General features: G+C 36.4%; 4 protein-coding genes and 1 long non-coding RNA gene across 7 annotated transcripts; 4 read left to right on the top strand and 1 right to left on the bottom strand.

Moving 5' to 3' along the window:
- The first annotated feature begins 1,799 nt into the window (after positions 1 to 1,799).
- Positions 1,800 to 6,010, top strand: PRL1 (pleiotropic regulatory locus 1). Its single transcript, XM_089617372.1, has 17 exons — positions 1,800 to 2,098; positions 2,204 to 2,228; positions 2,328 to 2,421; positions 2,746 to 2,824; positions 2,932 to 2,994; positions 3,115 to 3,199; positions 3,300 to 3,392; positions 3,803 to 3,866; positions 3,972 to 4,057; positions 4,146 to 4,247; positions 4,335 to 4,418; positions 4,565 to 4,625; positions 4,711 to 4,777; positions 4,911 to 4,988; positions 5,251 to 5,315; positions 5,427 to 5,504; positions 5,592 to 6,010. Exons 1-17 carry the CDS (start codon positions 1,965 to 1,967, stop codon positions 5,762 to 5,764), a joined length of 1,431 nt encoding a protein of 476 aa, XP_089473498.1. The 5' UTR covers positions 1,800 to 1,964; the 3' UTR covers positions 5,765 to 6,010.
- Positions 6,011 to 6,859: 849 nt separating this feature from the next.
- On the top strand, positions 6,860 to 11,784 carry LOC149392771 (uncharacterized). The gene is made up of 6 exons (XM_089617041.1): positions 6,860 to 7,464; positions 7,962 to 9,071; positions 9,168 to 9,480; positions 9,563 to 10,110; positions 11,026 to 11,528; positions 11,601 to 11,784. The coding sequence occupies exons 1-6, from the start codon at positions 7,201 to 7,203 to the stop codon at positions 11,782 to 11,784; spliced, it is 2,922 nt and encodes a 973-aa protein (XP_089473167.1). The 5' UTR covers positions 6,860 to 7,200.
- Positions 11,785 to 12,162: 378 nt separating this feature from the next.
- LOC149392770 (uncharacterized) lies at positions 12,163 to 13,250 on the bottom strand. The gene is made up of 3 exons (XR_016299948.1): positions 13,021 to 13,250; positions 12,503 to 12,588; positions 12,163 to 12,413 (listed from the first exon to the last, which is right to left on the bottom strand). It is a non-coding gene; the product is annotated as an uncharacterized LOC149392770 (long non-coding RNA).
- Positions 13,251 to 14,752: 1,502 nt separating this feature from the next.
- Positions 14,753 to 18,952, top strand: LOC149392769 (eukaryotic translation initiation factor 2 subunit gamma-like). Of its 3 annotated transcripts, none has more exons than XM_089617031.1 (10): positions 14,753 to 14,845; positions 14,880 to 14,910; positions 15,200 to 15,332; positions 15,443 to 15,504; positions 15,793 to 15,905; positions 15,991 to 16,093; positions 16,816 to 17,043; positions 17,128 to 17,346; positions 17,444 to 17,704; positions 18,356 to 18,952. In XM_089617031.1, exons 3-10 carry the CDS (start codon positions 15,227 to 15,229, stop codon positions 18,656 to 18,658), a joined length of 1,395 nt encoding a protein of 464 aa, XP_089473157.1. In that variant the 5' UTR covers positions 14,753 to 14,845; positions 14,880 to 14,910; positions 15,200 to 15,226; the 3' UTR covers positions 18,659 to 18,952. The 3 variants fall into 3 exon arrangements, with proteins under 3 accessions (XP_089473157.1, XP_089473158.1, XP_089473156.1); XM_089617032.1 differs by having other exon boundaries at positions 14,767 to 14,845; positions 15,209 to 15,332; XM_089617030.1 differs by lacking the exon at positions 14,753 to 14,845 and having other exon boundaries at positions 14,852 to 14,910.
- Positions 18,953 to 21,095: 2,143 nt separating this feature from the next.
- Positions 21,096 to 22,285, top strand: LOC149392768 (phylloplanin-like). The gene is made up of 2 exons (XM_089617756.1): positions 21,096 to 21,348; positions 21,793 to 22,285. The coding sequence occupies exons 1-2, from the start codon at positions 21,162 to 21,164 to the stop codon at positions 22,089 to 22,091; spliced, it is 486 nt and encodes a 161-aa protein (XP_089473882.1). The 5' UTR covers positions 21,096 to 21,161; the 3' UTR covers positions 22,092 to 22,285.
- Positions 22,286 to 24,441: the final 2,156 nt, after the last annotated feature.

Genomic DNA, 24,441 nt, shown 5'->3' with positions numbered 1-24,441 from the left:
ATCAATAGTCTATGATATACCTTTAAGCTAACATTTACTATATAGAAGATCTAGACGTCACCATTTAATCGATCTTCTCAAGTTAGTGCTCTACGTGTAGCTTCCTTCATCGATCGTACAAAATACGTAGTTTGTAACAGCTCTAAGTTTGAAGAAATCTAGTATCATAACCCGAAGCTTTGGATCAAGGTTCGTAATCGCGAGTTTGGAAAACGTGGCCGAGCTCGATATTAGCATCAAATTGGGACTAACGGTCCTCTCGTGTTTTGAATCATGGGCCAAGTTCCACATTTGTTAGACAAGACTTCGATAATTCGAGGCCAAAACTATAATAAGAGTTACGATGTTCTACATGTCAACAAATGAGTTTAAACTATAGTAAGAGTGCATCCAATATACGTAATAGAATAGTGTCACGTGCGGCATCCGTGAACAATATTTTCTTAATGTCATTGGTTTAAACCCTTTCACCACAAATAAGATAAAGAAAAGCCCGAAAACTAAGGGCGACTATTTTTCAACATGTGTACATATCATATACTCTCTTTTCCATGTTCAACATTTTCTCATGAGAGTCGAAAAAGCCTTATCAGACTTTGGTTTCTCAATATATCCTATCATGTGCTAGTTTGTGCCTACTTATCAGTCACGTTGTTGGTTGGTGAAAAGAGCTCGTTATTGTATCATTTGTTTCAATTTGTTTGCTTGCATTGGTTTCTTTTCGTTATTAAAATTTTAACGTCAATCTCGACCATGAATCAACTTACATTGATAATGTTTAGCTTAGGGTCGTTGGCGATACAATGATACAACAATATGTGGGTATTAAAGATAAATAATAACTTCGAATAAATGCAAAGGCAATGACATACATTTAAGTGCATTCATTTTTCGAAACAATATAAGTTTATGTCAACGTCATGCCTAAAATGCCTAAAATGATAGTAGTGCAGCTTTAAGAATATTATTGTGTTGGTGTGAGAAGTCGCCTCAAGCTCTGTCAGGGTATTCATTATTTGCATTTGTTTCTTTATGTCCTTGCAATTGTACCTTCTTTAGTTTTTATTTTATTTTATTTTTTTGTTATAAAAGGCTCCTCAATGTAATATATTGATAAAAACAAAAGGTTTAGATCACAAGAATAGCCCAAACGAAATTCAAAAATTTATACATGAAGAAGATGAAATGTGGATCACAAACAATCATAAATACAATAGAATAACCCATTGGTTACCCGTCTATGCAGGTAACCAGTCATTGTCAAATTACTATACGAATCACGAGCGAAAACGCCGATTTTCACCCGTCGCAGATTACAGTTCTAAGGTTCTTGCAATTGTACTATTAGGATTGACCTATGTTAACTTGCATGATTTTCATTTACTCTTATTACAAGCCGTCTGTAAAACAATTTTAATTTTAATTTTTTTTTTTTTTTTTTTGTGTGTGTGTGTGGATATAGTCCAATTACCAATGAATGCTTAAGTTAGTGTTGTATTGTCCATCTTTTATGAGAATAGGTTTTAATGTCGCTTTCGTATTTTTCTCACAATCATGCCCGGATTTGCATATAAGTTAACACTAAAACGAGGCTTTAATTTAGAAACAAGTATAAAATACTACCGCTAAAAAAAAAATAGGATTCACATCCAAATCCCCACAAACCTGACAGGAAAACGACAACACATTAAGCAAACGACAGCAATAACAAAGTTTGGTCCGTGACTATTCTGGGCTAACACGATCATAAGCCCAATTCTCTTTATTTTATGGGCTCAAAGTTCGAATTGAGAACATCCGAACAAAATTCCGAGATTCTGCGTCTCTCTTCTTCCTCTCTGTCGTTCTCTCTCTCAGAGGCTCTCAGCGAGAACTGGAAAGCAAGACAAAAAAAAAAAAAAGGAGCGAAGAAACTCAGAGAGCCAAAACCCTAACTTCTCATCCGAAGAAGAAGAAGAAGGAAAATGCCCGGGCCCGCCGAGGTGATGGAGCCCGTGGAGCCACAGTCGCTGAAGAAGCTGAGCTTCAAGTCTCTCAAACGAGCCCTAGACCTATTCTCTCCAGTCCATGGAAGTTTAGCTCCTCCCGATCCCGAAAGGTACGGTTTCTAGGGTTTCCTCTGAGATGTTAGCGTATCGGAGATGAAATTTTGATATTCGAGACTGGAGACTGATTTGCGACTTCGTTTTTGTGTTTTTTGCAGTAAGAAGATTCGAGTTAGCTACAAGGTCAGTTGTTTGAATTCTCGTGGATTTTATTTTATTTTGTTTGTGATTCGTAGTGTTGGTGATTTTGACTGAAAACAAGTTTGAATTATACGTTTATAGATAAACGCAGAGTATGGAGGCGCTAAAAGTAGTGCTGGCCAACCTCGATCGGCGACCAAGTCGGCGGGTTCTTCCAATGTTCTTGCTCTTCCTGGTAAGTTTTTGTTTGGAACCTTGAAAAAAAAATCCAAGGGAAATGAAACGAGAACACATCCTAGGATTTTTTTGTTTTAGTTTTTTTGGTGGAAAATAAGTTGAAACTGAAAATCCAAGCACATATGCACATGTGGTGGACATATGTGTTAGTCTCTCCTTTCCGGATAACTTCAAATTTTCGTAAAATTTGGGTTCCAAACACAACCTAAATTAGTTGTTTTAATCTTTGATTAAAGGGTTTGCAATTTTTGTTGTTGTTTTTGTATTTAATTGATTTAGTCTTTTTTATTTTCATTTTTCTGAACATTCTGCGATCTTCTAGGCCCCGAGGGCTCGAAAGATACTAAATCAGGAGGAGCTCAAAATGCATTGGTACTTGGCCCTTCTGCCCCAAAAACATCGTGCGTGCTCTCTCTATTCCTTCTTTAATAGCCATGAATTTGGAAGTTTATTAGTTTTCATATTTAGTGTGTGTAAGATAATATATAGGGTTCTTTGTCATTTTCAGGAACGACGTGGGAGTTTCAGGTGGTAGTACTGCAATTGTAGCTTCTAAAGGGTTGCCACAGAGGTTGATTGCTTTTTTATTCTTCATCTCGCAACCACAGTGTTTTGCGTTATATTATATATATATGCCATATTCTGTTTTTATGCATGTTACTAATTTTTTTTCTTCTTCTTTTTCTTATAGGAATATGTCGACTTCGGCCCTAATCGAGAGGATTCCTAGCAAATGGCCTCGTCCTCAATGGCGTGCACCGTGGAAGAACTATCGGGTGAGAATGGGTTTATCACTCCTTTCGATCTTTGCTTGGCTGGCTATACTTTCTTCTTGGTTAATATGCTTGTGTGTAATTCTCAACTCAATTGTGTCAGGTGATCAGTGGCCACTTGGGATGGGTGAGATCCGTTGCATTTGATCCCAGCAACTCGTGGTTCTGCACTGGCTCTGCTGATAGAACAATCAAGGTATCGAATTTTTTGAACTATTAGCATCGAGTCTTTCTGTACTAAAGTGTTTTTTTGCCAAAGACTCAATTTGACAATATTTTGACATTTTTGAATGTTCTATAATTTTTACTTTTAAGGGTGTGTGGAAAATAGAGAGAGGAAAACGAAATCCCTCGTATTTTCCTTGTATTGTTTAGATGGAGGGAAAAAAGAAAGGAAAAAATAATTGGGAGAGAAAAGGTATGACTAATGAGTGGATTCCATTTTCCACAGAAAACTTTGTTTGGGTAGAAAAAAATGGGATCCATCCAAAATTTTACATGTGGGACCCGCGATCAATTTCCCGTATGATAATTCCAAGTTTCCTCATCTCTCTCTGCGAGATTTAATTCTATTCTGAACTCTGCCTTCTGAATTTGGTTGATTAGATATGGGATGTAGGGTCTGGAAGGCTTAAACTTACACTGACCGGACATATCGAACAAGTACGCGGTGAGTTTTTTTATAAAGTAACTTGTTTCTGATGCTATAGTCTGTTTTATTTTAGATTCAAGCATTTAGCTAGTTAATTGAGCAATTTATTTGTTTCATCCTCAGGACTCGCTGTCAGTGACAAGCATACATATATGTTCTCAGCCGGTGATGACAAGCAAGTTAAATGTTGGGACCTCGAACAGAACAAAGTAAGAGTCGAATCTTTGAATGAGTTGTCCTTGCTTATTCCACAACTTCTCTGCAATATTCACTTTATTTATCATTTGTGCAAAATAGGTTATCCGGTCGTACCATGGGCATTTAAGTGGTGTTTACTGCTTGGCTCTTCATCCCACTATCGATGTTCTTTTAACTGGAGGACGTGATTCCGTTTGTCGGGTATGTTCTCTTTCTCTCTCTCTCTCTCTCTCTCTCTCTCTGGACCTAGTTCATATACCTATAATTCAATTGGATTGTTGTTTTCAGATATGGGATATCCGTAGCAAGATGCAAATTCACGCCCTGTCTGGGCACGAGAACACAGTTTGCTCTGTCTTCACACGGCCAACTGTATGAAGATCCTTTTCCTTTTTTGCAATTTGTTCCGAATCTCTTTTCCTTGGTGTCCCTGTTTTAAGTTAATGAAAATGAATGGTCTTACCTGTATTGACATACTTTCACTCTTGCCATTATTCTAACTGAAATATCTTTTTCAGGATCCTCAAGTAATAACAGGCTCGCACGACTCTACCATCAAGTTTTGGGATCTTAGATATGGTAACAATAGTTTTTTAAGCTGAATGACTCTTTTTTTTATTATTATTTATTTATTTTTTAATGTCTCTTTTTTCTGATTTTGTAGGGAAAACCATGGCGACACTCACACACCATAAGAAATCAGTCCGGGCAATGGCACAACATCCCAAAGAGTAGGTCCTTAAGATTCCGTGTGTTTAGTTTTGTAATTAGGGGATTGGAGAGATTACTAAACCAGCGTGGGTTCTATTAGGGATTAATCCTGAAATTTCATTGAAACTTTTCTGTGTGATTTTCTTTTTCCAGGAATTGCTTTGCTTCTGCATCAGCTGACAACATAAAGAAATTCAACCTTCCAAAGGGTGAATTTTTACACAATATGCTGTGAGTACTTCTTAACCATTTACTTTTTTTTTTCTTTTCAATATATGTTTAGTTATTACGTATGAAGTTGCAAAAACTGCTGAGAATCTTTCTGTTACTGCTTGCCAGACAAATGTAAGCCTCTCCTAGAGAAAAAATAAACTCATTTTTTTGTGTGTAATTAATTAATATGGTGTTGTTGGTAAGTCTTTTCTAATATGATATACTTATTATAAGACTATTACGTAAGACAATGAAATACTTGCATAATTTTTTTTGCCAGGTCTCAACAAAAAACAATTATAAATGCAATGGCCGTCAACGACGATGGTGTTATGGTAACAGGAGGTAATAATTAGGATTGACGACTCAGTTCGAAATAGCCTGCGAGAAAGAAAAAAAAAATTAAAAACAAAGTATCGAAATGTTTTTAACTCTCTGACTACGAATTTATTGAAGGCGACAATGGCAGTATGTGGTTCTGGGATTGGAAGAGTGGTCACAATTTCCAGCAATCTCAGACAATCGTACAACCCGGTAAATTTCTCGTCTTACAAAAAATAAACTAGCATTTGACTCTCGAAGTCAGTCATGAATTGTATCTATATATCTATCTATCTACAGGCTCGCTGGACAGTGAAGCGGGTATCTACGCTCTGTCGTACGATATCACTGGCTCGAGACTCATTTCTTGCGAAGCCGACAAGACGATAAAGATGTGGAAAGAAGACGAAAACGCCACTCCTGAAACTCACCCTCTCAACTTCAAGCCCCCAAAAGACATCAGGCGGTTCTAGAGACGAGTTTGTTCGCCTGTCATTTTTTTTTTTTTGGTCGTATCACTAATCAGTTTTGCTTACAATGTATTTCAATTGGAAATGAAGTCACAATTCTTTTGTCACTGTACTGAGATAAGAAGCTAGTATCTCTTTGATTATGGATGAACATGAATAGCGGTGTATGTACTTGATTCATGAACGTAGAAAAAAATGTTGCATGAATTAATCACAAAGATATGTTATTACGTTTATATTTCATATGCATTAGCTAGCTCATTATGAGAAATGATGTCTTTTAGTCATGTGAAATAGTTCTAAAGCTTTTGTGAAGCGAAGACCATTTATGAATGCATTTCATTTCGACCATTTATGCCTAATGCGAAGTCTCTTTTTTTTTAACATCATCTATTTTTTTTTTCTTGACCCTCTTCCTCGCTCGCACTTATTTCCTATTTCTATTTTCCCTTTTTTTTCTTTGCAATAAAATCTTAGCCACCCATGCTTTAAGATCGATCATTTTTTTTTTGGAATATATATTACTCTCAGCGATTTCTCGGATAAATTTTCCAGATTTGGAATCAGCTCGAGCAGTGACAATTTTTTTTTTAGCTAATTTTTGGATATGTTATACATATGCTTTTGACATATTACCAAATAAGAAGACGAAAACGCAACATGAGAAACTCATTATATACCTCTTTTACTTCTCTTATTTTTGTTCTCTCGTAAGTGTGGGACTTGTAAGTATACAAATGCGAAGGCAATTCTCTCCAAAAAATAGCGCAAAAAGTAATTATCAAAATAACAAGAAACTTAAATGGAAACGATAAGAAGAGAAATTATTTATGACAATTTATATTGAATTTGTAAGTATACAAATGCGAAGACAATTTTCTCAAAAAAATAGCACAAAAAGAAATTATCAAAATAACGAGAAACTTAAATGGGAACGTTAAGAAGAGTATTTATTTATGACAATTTATCTTGAAGATGCGGTGCTTAGCAAAATACCTTATCCCCTGACGGCTTAATGGTCGTCTTCATTTTCAGATTTTCACATATTTTTGGCCGAATTTGCGTGCATAATATAAAGGGAAATTGCCACAACTACTACCAAAACAATAACTTTTTCCAATTTCCCACCAAAACCATAATTTGGCCAAAAATGCCACTAAATCAATTGTACAACTACCCTTTTACCCTTCACTTAAATTTTTCTTACAACCCACACCAACTCTCCCTCATATCCTATATCACTCATTTTTTTCGCTCATTCCCATTCCCGCTCATATTTCTCCCTCGTTTTCTCCTCAAATTCTCTCTCTCCTCTTCTCTTCCTAAAACCGCCTAGTTCTCCTCATTTCCCGTCTAACTGTCGTCATTCCCACTTCTCCTCTGTCGCGATCTCGCTCTCTCACCCAACCCCCAAATCCTAACTCTAAACAGTCCAGGAAATGGACGACGATAACGACTTTCAATCACTCAAACAACCTCGGAAAAAACAAAATGAAGTTGTTAGACGGAGTCACCGGAAAAAGACGAAGGCGCCGGAGGAGTCGCCGTCTTCACCCAAACCGTCCCGGAAAAGAAAAACAACAACTTCACCCAAACCGGTGAAGAGTTCGGCGAAGAAACCTCGGCGTGGGAAGGTGAAGCCCATGCATGTCACGTCTGATGCCGAGGAAGAAGAGCAACCCCCCAAGTCCGCCAATATTCAGGTTAGTTTGGGGGTTTTCGGTTGATTTGTTGTTGATTGATGGACCTTGATTGATTTGGGGATAGACTTGATTTAATTTCGGTTTAGTTTTGGTTAACTAGTTTTGGGTTATCTCGGTTTGCATTGGGTTATCTCGGTTTTGTTATGGTTTGATTGAAGAGATATTGATGTTGAATGAATATTGTTGTTTTTGAACTAATTGTTGACATTGATGTCAACAATAGACGTCTATTGTTGGCATTGATGTCAACTGTTGACATCTAGATGTCAACAATTGACGTCTATTGTTGACATTGATGTCAACTGTTGATGTCAGTTGTTGACATCTATACGTCAACAAATGGTATGAATATTGAATATAGATGTCAACAATTGCCATCAACAATTGACATCAATATTGAATATAGGTCAACAACTGGTATCAATTGTTGACCTATAGATGTCAACAACTGAAGGTTGTGTTTTGATTTTCTCATTCTTTTTTGTAATGGTTTTCAGGGATGGGAGAGGTTTGTCCCCGAAGGGGAAATAGTGGACCATAATTTCAGTTTTTATGGTTCACTAGATAAATTTGAAGAAGCCGCTGACATGACAGCGGAGGAGACGGCTCTTTTCCAAGAGTCTTGCTTCGGCCAGTTTCTGAAGCTTCCAAAGATCAACAGGTCGTCAAAGATAATCAACCACTTGTTGATGAGGGTCGGTCAGTATGAAGGGCAGGCGAGTGAGGATGCGATCTTCATTGAGCTCGGGGGTGAACCTCGGGCTTTTACCATCCACCATTTCGCAGAGATCACGGGTCTTCGTATAGTCGACAACTACGAAGCTGTCAACTATACGGAAATTGTTGAAGACGGATTGTTCACGAGCGTCTTCAACAACGGGACATACAAGACTCGTGCCGTCCTAACCTCGCAGCTCAAAGAAAGCAAGGGTTGGCAAAATCCGACAAAGCGGGTGAAGCTCTTGCTTCTCCATTTTCTCATCAACGTTCTTCTCGCTTCTGCACCGCATACCAACATCCCAGACTGGGCGTACGTGAAGTTGGTAGAAGACCTAGACCAATTTAACTCTCATTCGTGGGGTAACGTGGTCTGGAAGTTCTTCTTGGAATGTGCCAGGAAGTACATAAAGAACGTCTCCTTGAAGTCAGCCTCTAAGGGAAAGATCAACTTCCCTTCATTTCTGTATCCATTACAGATATGGGCGTTTGAAACAATGCCAGTGCTCACGTCTCTCTCTTATTGCGAGAAAGTTTCAGAGACGGCATCTCCACTGATGCGTCGGTGGAAATCGGTGACACATGTTGTTGACAACAAATTCCAACACATCGATTTCCAATCCGATGATTTGGAATTCAAACCTCTGGGCGACGAGGAGTACATCGTGAGAAAGAACACGACGACTAAGCCACTGCCGATGGTACTAATTTCTCATTCCCTATTTTTTAATCAATTTAATACGATATTTGTCAACTATACAAATGTCAACAATAGATGTCCATTATTCGTAACAATTTTTGACATTTTGTTACAGGCACGGGTTGAGTCATGTGGACAAACATCCCATCCGTCGACAACAGCTCATTCAAGACTGAGCCAAGATTCTGAGGTATGTCAATTGAACACTGGCTCGGTTGTTATCTATAGCACTATTTGTTGATTTCCTTCAAGTATGAATAACATTTCTAACATCTTTTTAACACAGGCTCGGTTGAAAAATGTGGAAGACACAGTCAACCACATGAAGGGTGAATGGAGCTTATTCCGGATGGAGATGAGACAAAGTTTTCATGAATTCACCAAGAGTGTGAATGATCAATTGTTGGAGCTGTCCAACAAGAATTCTAAAGATAATCAACCAGAGGACAACGAGGAGGAAGAAGACCAAGAACAAGAAGAAGAAGAAGAAGAAGAAGAAGAAAAAGAAGGAGGAGGAAAAGAAGAAGAAGAAAGAGAAGAAGAAGGAGAAGAAAAAGAAGAAGAAGAAAAAGAAAACGAGAAAGAAAAAGAAATAGATGGTACGTACATTATGTCAATAAATGCAATTATTGACTATAATTGTTGACATTGTTGTTAACTGATACTCCTATTTCTTGTTAGATTCATCCCAAAATCTAACTGAATCACAAGCCAGATCGCACCTTCTACGACTGGATTGCGAGCAGTTTGAGAGAGAGATGTACGACGACAGCCAACTGATTTACATTGGCTCAGTTCCTGAGGGCAAAACCTTGGGGGATATGGATGATGAGATCAACGCTACAAAGGACAAGGAGAATCGGGAATCATGGGAGATCGTTCCGATAAACATAGACGATTCACCGAGAAGACCTGTCCGAATGACGAGATCTCCGGAGAAATACACTCCGACTCCTATCCCAAGGCCGTACTTGAAGTTCACAAAAAACATCGATCGCCCGATGAAGAACCTTCTCACTGGTCAGTTCGATTCAACGTCTCTTGTGGACGTACTCGTAATGGAGACTTGGCTTAAGATCGGCTTGAGGAAGAAGAAGCACGATGAAGGCTTATGGTATGTGAAAAGGGAAGATCATTTACCATGGAGATGGGATTTCACAGAGGTAGAAGTCAGGTCAAAGACTTTCTTTTACACCCTTTGGACCGAAGAAGAATGGTTGTGCGATCAGGTATGACTACTACTATCTACTTACTTTTCATATAACAAGATTGATGTCTGTTGACAATAGATGTCAACAATAGACGTCTATTGTTGACATCTAAATGTCAACAGTTGACATCAATGTCAACAATAGACGTCAATTGTTGACATCTAGATGTCAACAGTTGACATCAATGTGAACAATAGACGTCTATTGTTCACATCTAGATGTCAACAGTTGACATCAATGTCAACAATAGACGTCAATTGTTGACATTTAGATGTCAACACATCAATTGTTGACATCTAGATGTCAACAATTGACGTCTATTGTTGACATCTAGACGTCAACAGTTGACATCAATGTCAACAATAGACGTCAATTGTTGACATCTAGACGTCAACAGTTGACATCAATGTCAACAATAGACGTCAATTGTTGACATCTAGACGTCTAGACGTCAACAGTTGACATCAATGTCAACAATAGACGTCTATTGTTGACATCTAGACGTCAACAGTTGACATCAATGTCAACAATAGACGTCTATTGTTGACATTTAGATGTCAACACATCAGTTGTTGACATCTAGATGTCAACAATTGACGTCTATTGTCGACATCTAGACGTCAACAGTTGACATCAATGTCAACAATAGACGTCAATTGTTGACATCTAGACGTCAACAGTTGACATCAATGTCAACAATAGACGTCTATTGTTGACATCTAGACGTCAACAGTTGACATCAATGTCAACAATAGACGTCTATTGTTGACATCTAGACGTCAACAGTTGACATCAATGTCAACAATAGACGTCTATTGTTGACATCTAGATGTTAACAATTGACATCTATTGTTGATTTCTATTGTTGTATGTTTTTTTTACAATTGATCTTATATTATATTAATATCCCTCACCTTTTCATTGTTTTTGCAGCATGTAGATGTTGTGTCGTACTACCTGAGGAAGAAGAGAATGACAGGTGAGTTGAAAGAATCGTTCACAATAATGAACAGTTTCTTTCATAAATACTGCATCCAAGGGTACGAAGCATGGCTCAACTGTGAAGATAAAGATAGGTTTGATTGGACAAACCAGTCCCGAATCCATGACTACATTACAGCCACCAACAAGTCCTTGAAGCATTCTTCTCCCTGGGTGGACGTCGGGGTAGTTTACCTTCCCGTATGCTTCACAGATAGGTCACATTGGCTTCTTCTAGCTGTGACGATTCGGGAACGTTCTATCATGATCTACGACTCGATGTCCGGGAACAAGCATCACCGACAAATGGTAACGGCCCACGTACAAAAAATTGCTGAATTTCTCCCGTTAGTTCTTTGTTCTGTTGGTGCGTTTGACGGGCTGGGGATTAAAGACACAAGTTCGTCGAAGTTCAAAGTCGGAACTTACACGAACATGCCTCAACAGAATAATGGGTACGTCTTGCTATTATAGAATATCATATTATTGAACATTCAAGATGTCTAATTACAAATTTTTAAAAACAGCGGCGATTGTGGAATGTTTGTTATAAAGGCCATGGAGTTTTTGACTCACGGGTATGATCTATCGGAAATCCGACAAGACGACATGGCCATGTATCGACAAAAGATCACAATTGATCTATACAGACACGGGGCGGTTAAAATAGCAACAAAAGTGGGTTCAGACATTGAAATGGATGATGATTAAGAAACTTTTTATTTTGGTTGGTTAAATTATGACATTATTTAAGTACTAGTTTGTTCATATAATAGACATGTACTAGATTATGTACTCTTATGTCTATTTTTGTATTATGTCTAGTTTGTGCATCACCTAGATTATATCTATTTTTGTAGTTCATGTACTAGATTATGTACTCTTATGTCAAACATTTGTTGTCAATGACTAGATTGTTCATATATAAAACATAGTGTAAATAGACATATTAAGCAGTTTCAGGCATTCAAGTCATACAACAATCCATACATAAATATCACGAAGTTTAGACCAATGATGTGGGGAATTCATCGGCAGAGTCATTTCTTGTTAATCCTCATCCTCCTATAGTAGAGAAGTTCCTCTCTCTGGATTTTCAGCATAAACACTCGTGTCCCCTTGGGCACGACTTCCATAAAATCTCCTTTTTTCTTCAACTGAGTCTCCCAGTCGTCTCCGAGGATTTCTTTCATAACACTTTCGAGACACATGATCGGACCCGATTCAGTCTCACTACGAAATGTATCCAAGTACCATATGTACTCAACCTCGCTCATTTGAAACTCCGTGAGTTGTGCATCACCGAGTTCCGATCCGCTTGCCTTATTAACATCAATTGACTACAATCCCTTTTAGTAATTGTCTACAATTATAGGTATGAATGTCTACAATCATAATAATAACTGATTTGATTGGCATCAAAATGTACCTCATTTTTAGAACATTTTCTCTTTCGGGGCTCGAAGTCGTCATAGGTTGTCACCGGAGATTCAATGGAGTGTTTTCCTGACATTTCTGCATAATTTGGACAATATTAGAGTAAAAAACGTTCATTAGTTGTTGACATCAGATGTCAATAGTTGACGTCCATTGTTGACATCTAATGTCAACAAATTGACATCTAAACTCTACAAAGTTCATCAGTTGTTGACATTAGATGTCAACAATTGACGTCCATTGTTGACATCTAATGTCAACAAATTGACATCTAAACTCTACAGAGTTCATCAGTTGTTGACATTAGATGTCAACAATTGACGTCTAATGTCAACAACTGATGAACTCTGTAGAGTTAAATTACCCAAATAATATCCTAAAATCCTAACCACAAAGTTCATCCAAACAATATCCTAAAGGTATCCTAAAATCTAAACAACTGATGAACTCTGAAGATTCTTAACATACCCAAACAATATCCCAAAAAATATCCTAAAAAGCGAAACGAACCTTGTGCGCGACCTGATCTTGGACTAAATCTGGAGTTTGAGTCTCGTCGGCGTTTGGGTCCTCGGGTTTTAGAGAGTTGGTGCGAGAAAGAGAGCTGGTCCTCGGGCACCTGGGTTTCTTGGGTCTGGTGGCTTTGGGTCCTCGTCGGCGTTTGGGTCCTCGAGTTTTAGAGAGTTGGTGCGAGAAAGAGACCTGGTCCTCGGGCACCTGGGTTTCTTGGGTCCTCGGGAAAAGACTGACGCGAAGAGAGAGAGAGATAGAGAGAGAGAGAAGAGAGAGTAAGAGGAAGAGATTGACAGGAAGAGAGAGAGAGAGAAAGAGTCATGGAAGGGATTAAGGGATTATGAGATATGAGCGGGTTGTAAGAAAGAGTCTGAGAGTTGGTGTGGGTTGTAAGAAAAATTTAAGGGAAGGGTAAAAGGGTAGTTGTACATTGGGATTAGTGGCATTTTTGGCCAAATTATGGTTTTGGTGGGAAATTGGAAAAAGTTAGTGATTTGGTAGTAGATAGGGCAATTTCCCTAATATAAAACAAGATTAGAGTTTCTACAAAAAATAAAAATATAAACATGTTACTTTTCCCCAATGACTTAGCTTGGGTGGTAAGACCTCCTGCATGTGAGGTGACCTCAGCGAGAGGACGATGGTTCAATCCCTAAAAAACGCAATATTGACGTTTGAAGATTAGATCTTGTAATTTGTGCTTAAATGTTCAATGTAATTTGATGATATGATATAAAATTGAATTATTAAAAAAAAAAGTTACTTCAAAAATTGACCTCCAATAAAACTATCGTAGCTTTCCACACCTTTTTGTTGACATACTTTGACGGATTTATCTCTTGATTTGTTGACTTCTGCAATAGGTAACCCTGAATTGGCGGCTCATTTTTGTCTTAGTGTCACAAAGACGCTTCTTTGTGTCACATATTTCGTCGATCTAACTACGCATACGGGCCGGTAGATGTAACTTGCTTGTCTCATAGTCTATTACCATGAAATCGTAGATGTAGCGCATCCCGTTCAAGTCCGTTACTTCTTGTTGTGACAAATATTTAGTCATTCCCAATCATCTTGGGCTCGGATTTCTAAAATTCGTAGTCTCCAAATCTTAATCATTCATGTTAAACTCCTATGCTTGAAGAAAAAAATTTAAATGGTTAGAAAAAATGTTTACTAAAATGTTATTTTAGTAGAATATCTACTAAAATCTTGATTTTTTTTTCTTTAAAAACTAATAATCTTATATGAAGAAACTCGTCATGACGGTCATAACTTGTCATGAAAGAGTATTAATTTTGCTAAAAATCAATTTTTCTACATATTAGTAAAAAAAAAAAATCCAAGTCCATTTCTAAAAACAAAAAGAATAAAGAGATAGAGAGAAAAATGAAAATTTTAAAAGTGTTTATAAAAGTGCACTATTTAAAAAATAGCGGCAATTTTAATTTCTTTATAAAATATAATTTATTTTCTATATAAATAAAATTATAAACAGTAAATAAAATTAAAAATCCCAAAAAATAGTAAACGAATAAAAAACCACAAAATATCAAGAGAAATAATTACTTGCAAACTTGAAACACGCTACTCCTGCAATAAAGTACAATCAAACGGTTAAGAGAAGCAATTATTACGAGAAAGAAAATTGCAGCATCGGTCCAAAATGTGGCTGAAGTTGGGCCTTAAAGAACAAACCTTCAGTCACTTAGTCTCATATTCACCAAAAAAAAAAAAAAAAAAAAACTCAGTTTCTAATATCCCTAGCTAGCGGCGATTGTTCTCTCCCCTCTCTCAGCTTTCGACTCAGACTCTCTCTCTCTCTCTCTCTCTCTCTCTCTCTCTCTCTCTCTCTCTCTTCATTTCCTGAGTTTTGTTCATTCTAGTAAGGTAATAGCTGTTATTTTTCCTCGCTTTCTCTCAATATCTGAATTTGTCTTGTGGATTTAATATTTTTGATTTCGTGTTCGTGTTTACGGAGAGATTTGTTTTTGTTGAATTGTATGAAGTTTTATTCGAGTTTTATGGTTATTGTTTCAATAAATTTCCAGATACCTTTAATTTTAGGGTTGGATTTGTCGGCGATATTTTTATTTTTTGTCCATCTAGGGCTTGAGGTTTTGATATCGGAAGTACTTTTTGTTCTTGTTCTTGTTCGCTTATTGATCTTGTGCTTTAGCGAGTGAAGTAACCTAAAAGAGCAAAGATGTCGAGAAAGGGTTTAATGGAGCAAGACCAGAGTAAACTGGATGTAAATACGTTGCATCCACTTTCTCCTGAAGTTATTTCTCGCCAGGCCACTATTAATATCGGTATATATAATCATATTACTATTCTTTGAATTCATTGGCCAGTTCATATTGTAAAGGACTGCCTTTTTTTGATTGATTTAGGAAGTCTGGATTTTGATTTGTGTTATCAGGTACAATCGGTCATGTGGCTCATGGAAAATCAACTGTGGTGAAAGCTATATCCGGCGTCCAGGTTCGATTTAATTTTGCAATGCCTTTCGATTCACATGTTAATGTTTTTTTTTCTTTCTTTAATAACGTTCTTTCGCGACATAGAGAAAATAAGTTGTTGTGTCAACAAAAAGCTTTAAAAATACTAGAGGTTAGCTCAAGGATGGAGTGTGGGTTTACATGTTAAAAGATTTTATAATAAAGCAGTCTTTATTATTTACTTTCGATATCTTGAAATCAGAGTAAAATGTTAATTTGAACTCGATTATGTTTTGAATAACAATTTTTGTTTCGTTCTCCATATTTACAGACCGTTCGGTTTAAGAATGAGTTGGAACGTAATATCACAATCAAGCTCGGGTACGCAAATGCCAAGATTTACAAATGTGAAGATGAGCGGTGCCCTCGACCTATGTGCTACAAGTGGGTACACGAAAAGTTTGCTATTAATATTTTGTTTTCCCTTAATTCTTGGCTTTCAATCTTCTGACTCAAAATATTCTTGCAGGGCCTATGGAAGTGGAAAGGAAGACAATCCGTTATGTGATGTTCCTGGATTCGAGAATTGTAGGATGAAATTACTGAGGCACGTTTCTTTTGTCGATTGCCCGGTAAGGTTATGCCGTCCCTTTCCTCTTTCCGATTGCCCAAAGAATCCCGTCTATAACACTTTTGCTCGGTGATTTTCATACCAGCCTCTCAGAAATTACGTGATCCTTTTTGAGTTACTCTTAAAAAAAACTGTATTTTTTGAGGCTTGAAATCGACAACTTGTGTGAAAGAAAATCATTGTCTGTTGCTGCATAACATATCATTCTGTGTGGTGTATTGACACTCGACCAGCAACTAGAAGCTGACTTGTGTTACATACTTCGCAATTAGGGGTTTTTAATAACGAAATTATGTGCTTTTAATTAAGAAATTTTGGTTTTTAAATTTTGCAACTAGTATTTTTAACTATGCATTTATTTATTGTTAACTGTATTAACTAATTTGGAAATCAGGGTTTTATTATGTAAGGTGATTATTCTGAAATTGTCCCTACACCTAACTGAAAATTGGTCTTTTTATTTTTATTTTTTATTCATGAAGTAGCCTCCAACAATTAACTTAATCTCTCTAAAAAATGAGAATAGATCGAAATCCTAGGTCGTATCAACTTGCTGCATCTTTTATTTCTTTCTTTATATTGTGGAAATATATGTTCATCAATTAACTTTCTTTCTTTCTTTCTTTCTTTCTTTTCTCTCTTTCTATTTTGGAAATATATGTTCATCAATTAACTTTCTTTCTTTCTTTCCTTCTTTCTTTCTTTCTTTGCGGTTATGTAAAGGGTCACGATATTCTCATGGCTACCATGCTTAACGGAGCTGCGATCATGGACGGTGCGTTGCTTCTCATTGCTGCCAATGAGAGCTGTCCTCAGCCACAGACCTCTGAGCACTTGGCTGCTGTTGAAATTATGCGTCTTCAACACATTATCATTCTTCAGAATAAAGTTGATCTCATCCAAGAGAACGTTGCTATCAACCAGCAGGAAGCAATTCAGAAGTTTATCACGGTAACTTTATCTGAATGAGTAAATTATTTATTTATTTGTTAATTTTTTTTCCCTTTTTCTAAACATTGTTTTTTTGGCTACCAGGGAACTGTGGCTGATGCTGCACCGGTAGTACCGATTTCTGCCCAGCTGAAGTACAACATTGACGTTGTGTGCGAGTATATCGTGAAGAAAATTCCTATCCCAGAAAGGAATTTCATATCGCCTCCAAATATGATTGTCATTCGTTCATTTGATGTTAACAAGCCTGGTTTTGAGGTTAACGATGTTAAGGGAGGTGTTGCTGGTGGAAGTATTCTCAGGGTATTTTCTCTTTAGAATCACTCTGGCTCAAAAGTACCCTTAGTTTGATGATGTGCTCTTCATTGTTTAACCCCCTTTTTTTCTCTCTTTCCGATAGGGTGTTCTGAGAGTGAATCAATTCATCGAGGTCCGTCCCGGGATCGTTCTTAAGGATGAAAATGGGAACATGAAATGCACGCCGATATACTCGAGAATAGTTTCGCTCTTCGCCGAGCAAAATGAGCTCCAGTACGCTGTGCCCGGAGGTCTTATCGGTGTCGGCACAACAATGGACCCAACTCTGACTCGTGCCGATAGATTGGTGGGACAAGTCCTCGGCGAAGTCGGATCGCTCCCCGAGATCTTCGTCGAACTCGAGGTATCTTGTTCATAAACAGACTTGGTAAAAATCAGACTTCCAACAATTCTAATTCTACCCTTAAATCAAACAAAAATTGAAAATCTGAAAATCGTGAAACTAATTCAGTCTAAAAAATGATTTCCCCCTAATCCTCCCTATCTGGTCTTTAATTGGTGGGCATTTATACTTCAAGATTTAGGAAAATATAACAAAAAATTAGCCAAACAAGCCACCGAAAGTCTAAGAATTGCTAGATAGCCAACTTTTTGTAAATTTTTTGTAAATAGCCACCTCAACTTATTTACGGCACTAAAAAAGACAAAAATATCCAAAAACATTCCCGCTTATTTTGGGTGTTTTTTTTTTAGTGCCGTAAATAAGTTAAGGTGGCTATTTACAGAAAATTTACAAAATGTTGACTATTATACAAAATGCTATAAGTCAAATGTCTATATAACTAAAAGACCCAAAATATAATTCTTTTCACCTATTTTTATCAAGTTTAACCAGTAAAAATTGGGTCTAAAACTGGGACTAAACCTGACCCGACTGTTCCAAAACTGTTTCCTCTTGTTTTCATCAATTTTCTTATTCGGTTACAATTCCTGTATTCTCTAATATCAGAAAAAGTGACGGGCGGGTGATTATTAATTTGTGAAATGTTTATAGGTGAACTTTTTCCTTCTGAGGCGGCTTCTGGGAGTGAGGACGAAGGGGACGGAGAGGCAAGGAAAGGTGTCGAAGCTTGCCAAGGCAGAGATTCTGATGTTGAACATCGGGTCCATGTCCACCGGAGCGAGGGTCGTGGCTGTGAGGAACGATCTCGCGAAGCTCCACCTTACTTCCCCCGTGTGCACGAGCAGAGGAGAGAAGATCGCGCTGAGTCGCCGCGTCGAGAAGCATTGGCGTCTCATTGGCTGGGGTCAGATTCAGGCCGGGACCACCATCGACGTTCCTCCGTGCCCCATCTGAACTTGAAGACGACCCGGAACGAAAAAAGAAAAGAAAAAGAAAAAAGAAAAGAAGAGAGAGAGTGAAATATGTGGGAAGGAAAAAAGTTGTTAGGAACCATTTTTTTAAGATGGAGAAGAAAACATGTGATGGATTAGTAGTGCTGGTTTTTTTCTTTTTTGTTGTGGGATCTGTAGTTTACTTGGCTATTTTGACACTTAGTGCCGATTCTAATTGTTTTTTTTTTTGTTTGTATGGAGGTTTTGGTCTAAAAGGAGTATTTGTGATCTCGTAATGATTTTTGAAAATTCGTTTGATGAGTTGGACAAAATAAAAATGAGCTTTCCAGTTGGTATGTGATCAATGTGGTGGGTGTTTCTCCTTTGGAAAGAGAGAACAACTCGTGACATTAAAAAAGAGTTATTTGAGGGATAAAGTTTGACTAAAATGTGTTAATGTTAATCACCTATAGAAGTTATTGGGAGTATGGAAATGCTTGATATCAGTAACCATGTATAGAAATGAAAGATTTGCTGTAGTTTATATCGCTAAATTTTTATTTTTAAAATAATGATTTGTTTTAAATCTTAAAAAAAAAATACCATTATTAAGTTTGAAATTGAAGGTTATTTGATGATAATTTGTGTTTATTGTTGGATTGTACATGTCAAATTCACTTCTCAATGCTTGTTGTCCTAATCTCCCTATTTTTTGTGGTCTTAGTCTTTGGTGAACTTATTTCACGGTTTAGAAGAATGCTTGATAGTATTATGGAACTTTGTCTTCAGTTCTGCTTGAGCATTGAAAACCAAGAAAACGGTGGAACTAAGACACATCACTGAGGTACATATGTTCTGGCCGAACCAAATATTACTCGTTCTTTTTTAAGACTTTTTCATTATTTGGTCTTTAGCACAAACTGATTTTTCAAATTCCGATATGCACTGTTGAATATGTTCGCTCTTTTACTTGGTCGTTGTGTTAAATAAATCAGTGCTGAAATTCCAATATGCATTGTTGAATTTATTTTCGTGTGCGTTTATGTCGCGGCTGTTTCCGACTTTTGTTGTAGTGCGATAATTAATAGTGTCATTTTTATTTTACAAACTACATGTTCATACAAAATTATTGGCGTGAAGATTGTTAAGATATGTATGGACTTGGGTTTGTAGAGCTATATATTATATGTATGGACGCATCTATATAACAAAACAAATATCTAGGCAAAAAGCATTTTGGTCTACGAATTAGCAACTTACCATACACGATATACCAATTGACCATGATGATCTAAGTGCGCGTGTTTATAAAAAGGGATTAAAGCTATGCATATTTGCTATATAAATGGCTGGCTTATCGTAATTATAAAAGAGTGATATATACATCCACTTTCTAGAAATTGATCCAACTAGAAAGAATTGCCCACCGTGCATATGCAACACTATTTAATATTAGGTTTCTTAATATTATTGTCTATTTACTATTTTTTTTTCATAAAAATTGTGTTTGTCAACTTATCAAATTCAAATGGACGTACTTACTTTGGATGGGAAAGTAACGGGTATATCAAAAAGAGAATCGATTGCCTCTTAATATATATTGTAATAATTCATCATATCTCAAAAGGAAAAATGCGATCAAATATTTAGTTTTAGATTAGTACAAATCCTTATATATTATTAAGTGTCATGTAAAAACTAATTGATAATGAGAAAAAAATCTCATATCTTTATAAAAAAAAATTATTTCTCATTTTTTTTGTAATGCCCCTTAAAACGATGATTCTTTGATGGATGGCTTATTATCTTAGGTCGAATCTTAAAAATCGATCAAATACTCATTTGAGTTATATTTGAACCATGATAAAATCATCTGGCATGACAACTAATGGAGTTCTTCAAATATTTTATAAAGTGGCGTGAAGTCAAGTTACATGTCAAAACTCAAAACTAATAGATGATGAAAAAAAAAGTAACATCTTTATACTTTTTTTATTATTATTTAATTCTCATTCTTTTTTTTACTGTCCCTCAAGAGACGATTTTTTTATTAACGAATGACTTATGGTTGAATCTAAACAAAAATGGTTCTAATACTCTGTTTTCTAAACTATGATTATCATAAAATTAAATGACATCACGAAATCAATTGACGATAAAACAAATTTAACTTAAAACTTTATAAACTTTTCCTAACATAATTAAACTATCGGAATTAACAAATTTTTTATTTTGATAGTTATATGAGACTAATTAGTGATAGTTTTTGTGACTCGATGTTTTTTTTCATAATCTGGCATATATGATTAAAAATACGACGTGATAAAAAGTCACCCTAGTTTTTAGATTATAGCTCAAATCAACGACTAGAATTACACACAACTTGACACACCAAGTAGCGACCGCTATAAATAGATCGTGCTTCAAGCTCTGAATCTACACACTGTGAAATCAAGTTTTCCCTTTTCTTTTTCGTTTCTCAGTTTTAGGGCCGTGAGAGAAATTAAGAAACTCATACACTAGTAATGGCGATGAAAGTATCAACGATTGTGATCGTAGCGTTGCTTTTGATCACTGGCATTTCTGTAGCTCCAATAGCCAAAGCCCAACTAGGGTTCTTTCTCAGCTTGCTTCGTGTACAAGGAATAGTATATTGCAGTACCAACGGTAGTCTCAACGGCACTACTAATTCTACTGCACTAGTTTTCTCTAGTAAGTCATCCATCATTCAATTCGAAGTTTTAATATATTTTGCATGCAAATATCTTTTCTTTATATATTTTGTACAATTAATTATTTTTTAAAATTTTATCCTGCTTGTGCATAATTAGAACAAAGAATTAATGCCTTATCCTTGATTAATTTGTAATTTATATATTTGGTTTTAATGAGGCCATTCCTCTTAATACATATTCCTTTCTAGGGCATTGGAGAGCCATCGAATTCTCAAATCGGAATTCACTAGTTATAAAAAAAAACGGCCTTTTCTGATATTGTCGCTTCAATTTTAACTTTGCGCAACATAAATATATGTAATGCGAGTTTTAGTTAATCTATGACAAACGTATTTGGTTAATATATGAATAGATAATCATAACACACATTTAAAAAATTAAATCATTGGAAGAATTAATATTTTATTGGTTAATTTCGTAGACGCGGTTGTACAAATCCAATGTGCGAATGGGAGCGCCGTGGTGTCTAGTGGCATGACAAACTCGTCAGGGGTATTTTCGATATTTCTCGACCCCATAACCACCGTGATCATATCAACCCTTTTGCAAGATTGTAAGCTTGTGGTTACGACGCCTTTGTCCACTTGCGACGCTGCTTTGCCCTCCGTCGGAGCTCTCGTCTCAGCTCTGAGTCCTCTCGGGACCACACTTCTCGGTCTCCTCAACATTTCCAACCTTGGTCCTAGTGGCTTTGTTTTCACCCAAAACCTCAACGCCTAGCTATAGCTACATAATATATATGGTTATTATGTGTGTGTGTGAGACAATATATATAGATAAATATCGTCTAATTTAGCTGCTTGAGTCTTGTACGATTAAGTACTCTCGAGAATAAATAAATTGGTCGCTCTCATCTTGCTTGTCATGGATATATTTATGCTATTAAGTACTATTTTTTTTATTTATTGTTTTCGTGGTTCTTGAATTTGTTCCGTAGCGCTATTTGTTTAGGACTGAAACCATAGATGTTTAAGTAACGAAGCATCAATGATATTAAGAAGACATTTGACAAACTTGCTCTTCCTGATTATTGACACTTGTAAAATAGCTACTGGCTACTGATATTAAGAAGACATTGTAAACTATATATCTGAGTCATCTGACACACTCAGAACAGCTTATGGAGGCAAGAGCTTTTTTATTTTAATTATTATTTATATATTTAATTTTACTTAAAAAAAAGAGATGATAAATTGAGAAGGAAAAAAAAAGTTAAGAGAGAAAGAGGTGATTAAAGTGAGTATGTAGCGAACTAGGTCAAGGATTTCTTGTCTTTAATTGGACTAATTAATACTATCATACAATGATAATAAATATAATAGCTGAGGTGAGTATTATGGATGAAATAGTGTATGGTATTTGTAATTTCATTATAAGGATGAAATAGTAAGTAATTATAATGAATAAAAATGAAACTAAGTATTTATCCTCTTTCAACTTATTGCTAGTATACTAAATTTTGTAATTTTGACTAATAGTATCACATGCATTTGTACTGCTGATATATCATGTAATTTTGTCCAATAATATTGACATTTCTATAAAAAAGAAGATGAAACTAATAATTAATACTATAGATCATTCTCTAACAGTGTAGGGTTAAGAACTTCAAAAGGTAAACTTAACAATATCAAATATATTATATTTACCAAAGAATTTTTTTATATACATATGGAGATGAAATATCCATTTTGAATGGGAAGGATCTAATTTACCAGATAAAAAAGGAAGTTCCGAAATATTAGGTGTCAATGCGCTTTTTTGATCAACATTCATGAGACACGTGTCGAGAGGCGAGCTTGCGACGTATCGATCTTGGGTTGTAGGCATCGAATCTCCTATGGCTCCGAATGGATCGTAATGGGTCAGGGATATCTCGTGACGTTACGACTGTGGTTGAGACCTTTGGGGACTCGACGTGGGTGGTGTGGTTTGTCGTGATCTTCCTTTTCCTTAGCTGAAATAGAAGACGCAAATGGTGATATATAATGAAATGTTCCCCTTACTAAGTGAAGAACATGAGAATTGAATTTCTCAAGTTCTTTGACACCTTTTTAGAGAGAATGTAATGTGGCATAATTTCAGCCTTTGTTTGTAAAAAGAAATATGAGAGAGAGAGAGAGAATAATTCTTCTTCAATTCTAGAGAGAAATGAAGTAGATCATTCATCTTTGTTGTTTTTCTGAATCAAAGGTGAGGGATGTGGAGTAACTCTAAGCATTATTTTGCGGGTATGTGCTGAGTGAATTTTTAGAGAGAGAAAGAGAGAGAGAGAGAGAGAAGTTAGAGAGAGAAGTTGTAGTATTTGTCTTCTCTTAGAATTGGTTGTTTCTTTTGCTCTTGGATGAGTAGAGTATTTATAGGAGTTTTGTTTCTTGGGCTCCAAGACTCCTTGAGGTTGCTTGTGGAGTTGGTTGAAAATAATTCCCTTGGGGGGGTCGAGAGCTTTTTTGGGGGGCCGGGAGTTCTTCTTGGGGGTCAAGAACTCCTTTGAGGGGTCGGGAGTTCCTCTTGGGGAGTCGAGAAGTTCCTCTTAGGGGTCGAGAACTCTTTTGGGGGGTCAAGAGTTCCGCTGGGGAGTCGGGAGTTCCTCTTGGGGGTCAAGAACTCCTTTGGGGGGTCCGGAGTTCCTCTTGGGGAGTCGAGAAGTTCCTCTTAGGGGTTGGGAGTTTCTTTTGTTGTTTTTTTAGGGACATGGTTTTTTGGTCATTTCGCCCGTTTTTAATGTCATTTTTTCCGTATGAAAAATGACGGCATAACATTAGGTAAGACCACGTCTATATAAATACAAACGAAAATTGACTTAAGATTTACGGAAGGGTGGCTACCTAAGATTTACGAAATGTCACATCATTTTTTTGGCTATTTACCTAAGATTTACGAAAGAGTGGTTATATAGCAATCTCAAACGTAATAAGTGACTACTTACCTAATTTTTTGTTATACATTTTACATTTTTACTTTTGCGAAACCTTGATCAGGATTATTCTAATTTTTATTTTTACAAAGAAAAGATCACTTATATTATATCATAATAAATAAATGTCCGTACAGACCTCATAACATCCTC

The sequence above is a fragment of the Urtica dioica genome, chromosome 6, assembly GCF_054948205.1.
Source record: "Urtica dioica subsp. dioica isolate 48M chromosome 6, U.dioica_male_clone48M_v1_H2, whole genome shotgun sequence".
In the NCBI taxonomy this organism is placed as follows: domain Eukaryota; kingdom Viridiplantae; phylum Streptophyta; class Magnoliopsida; order Rosales; family Urticaceae; genus Urtica; species Urtica dioica.
This window is presented reverse-complemented; position numbering and strand designations above follow the sequence as displayed.

Coding starts and splice junctions, on each gene's coding strand:
- PRL1 (XM_089617372.1), top strand. CDS start 1,965: ATGCCCGGGCCCGCCGAGGTGATGGAGCCCGTGGAGCCACAGTCGCTG. Junction 3,867..3,971: donor ACATATCGAACAAGTACGCG/GTGAGTTTTTTT, acceptor TTTCATCCTCAG/GACTCGCTGTCAGTGACAAG. Junction 5,505..5,591: donor TCAGACAATCGTACAACCCG/GTAAATTTCTCG, acceptor ATCTATCTACAG/GCTCGCTGGACAGTGAAGCG.
- LOC149392771 (XM_089617041.1), top strand. CDS start 7,201: ATGGACGACGATAACGACTTTCAATCACTCAAACAACCTCGGAAAAAA. Junction 7,465..7,961: donor CCAAGTCCGCCAATATTCAG/GTTAGTTTGGGG, acceptor AATGGTTTTCAG/GGATGGGAGAGGTTTGTCCC. Junction 9,481..9,562: donor GAAAGAAAAAGAAATAGATG/GTACGTACATTA, acceptor ATTTCTTGTTAG/ATTCATCCCAAAATCTAACT.
- LOC149392769 (XM_089617031.1), top strand. CDS start 15,227: ATGTCGAGAAAGGGTTTAATGGAGCAAGACCAGAGTAAACTGGATGTA. Junction 16,094..16,815: donor TTTCTTTTGTCGATTGCCCG/GTAAGGTTATGC, acceptor GGTTATGTAAAG/GGTCACGATATTCTCATGGC. Junction 17,705..18,355: donor AGATCTTCGTCGAACTCGAG/GTATCTTGTTCA, acceptor AAATGTTTATAG/GTGAACTTTTTCCTTCTGAG.
- LOC149392768 (XM_089617756.1), top strand. CDS start 21,162: ATGGCGATGAAAGTATCAACGATTGTGATCGTAGCGTTGCTTTTGATC. Junction 21,349..21,792: donor TACTGCACTAGTTTTCTCTA/GTAAGTCATCCA, acceptor TTAATTTCGTAG/ACGCGGTTGTACAAATCCAA.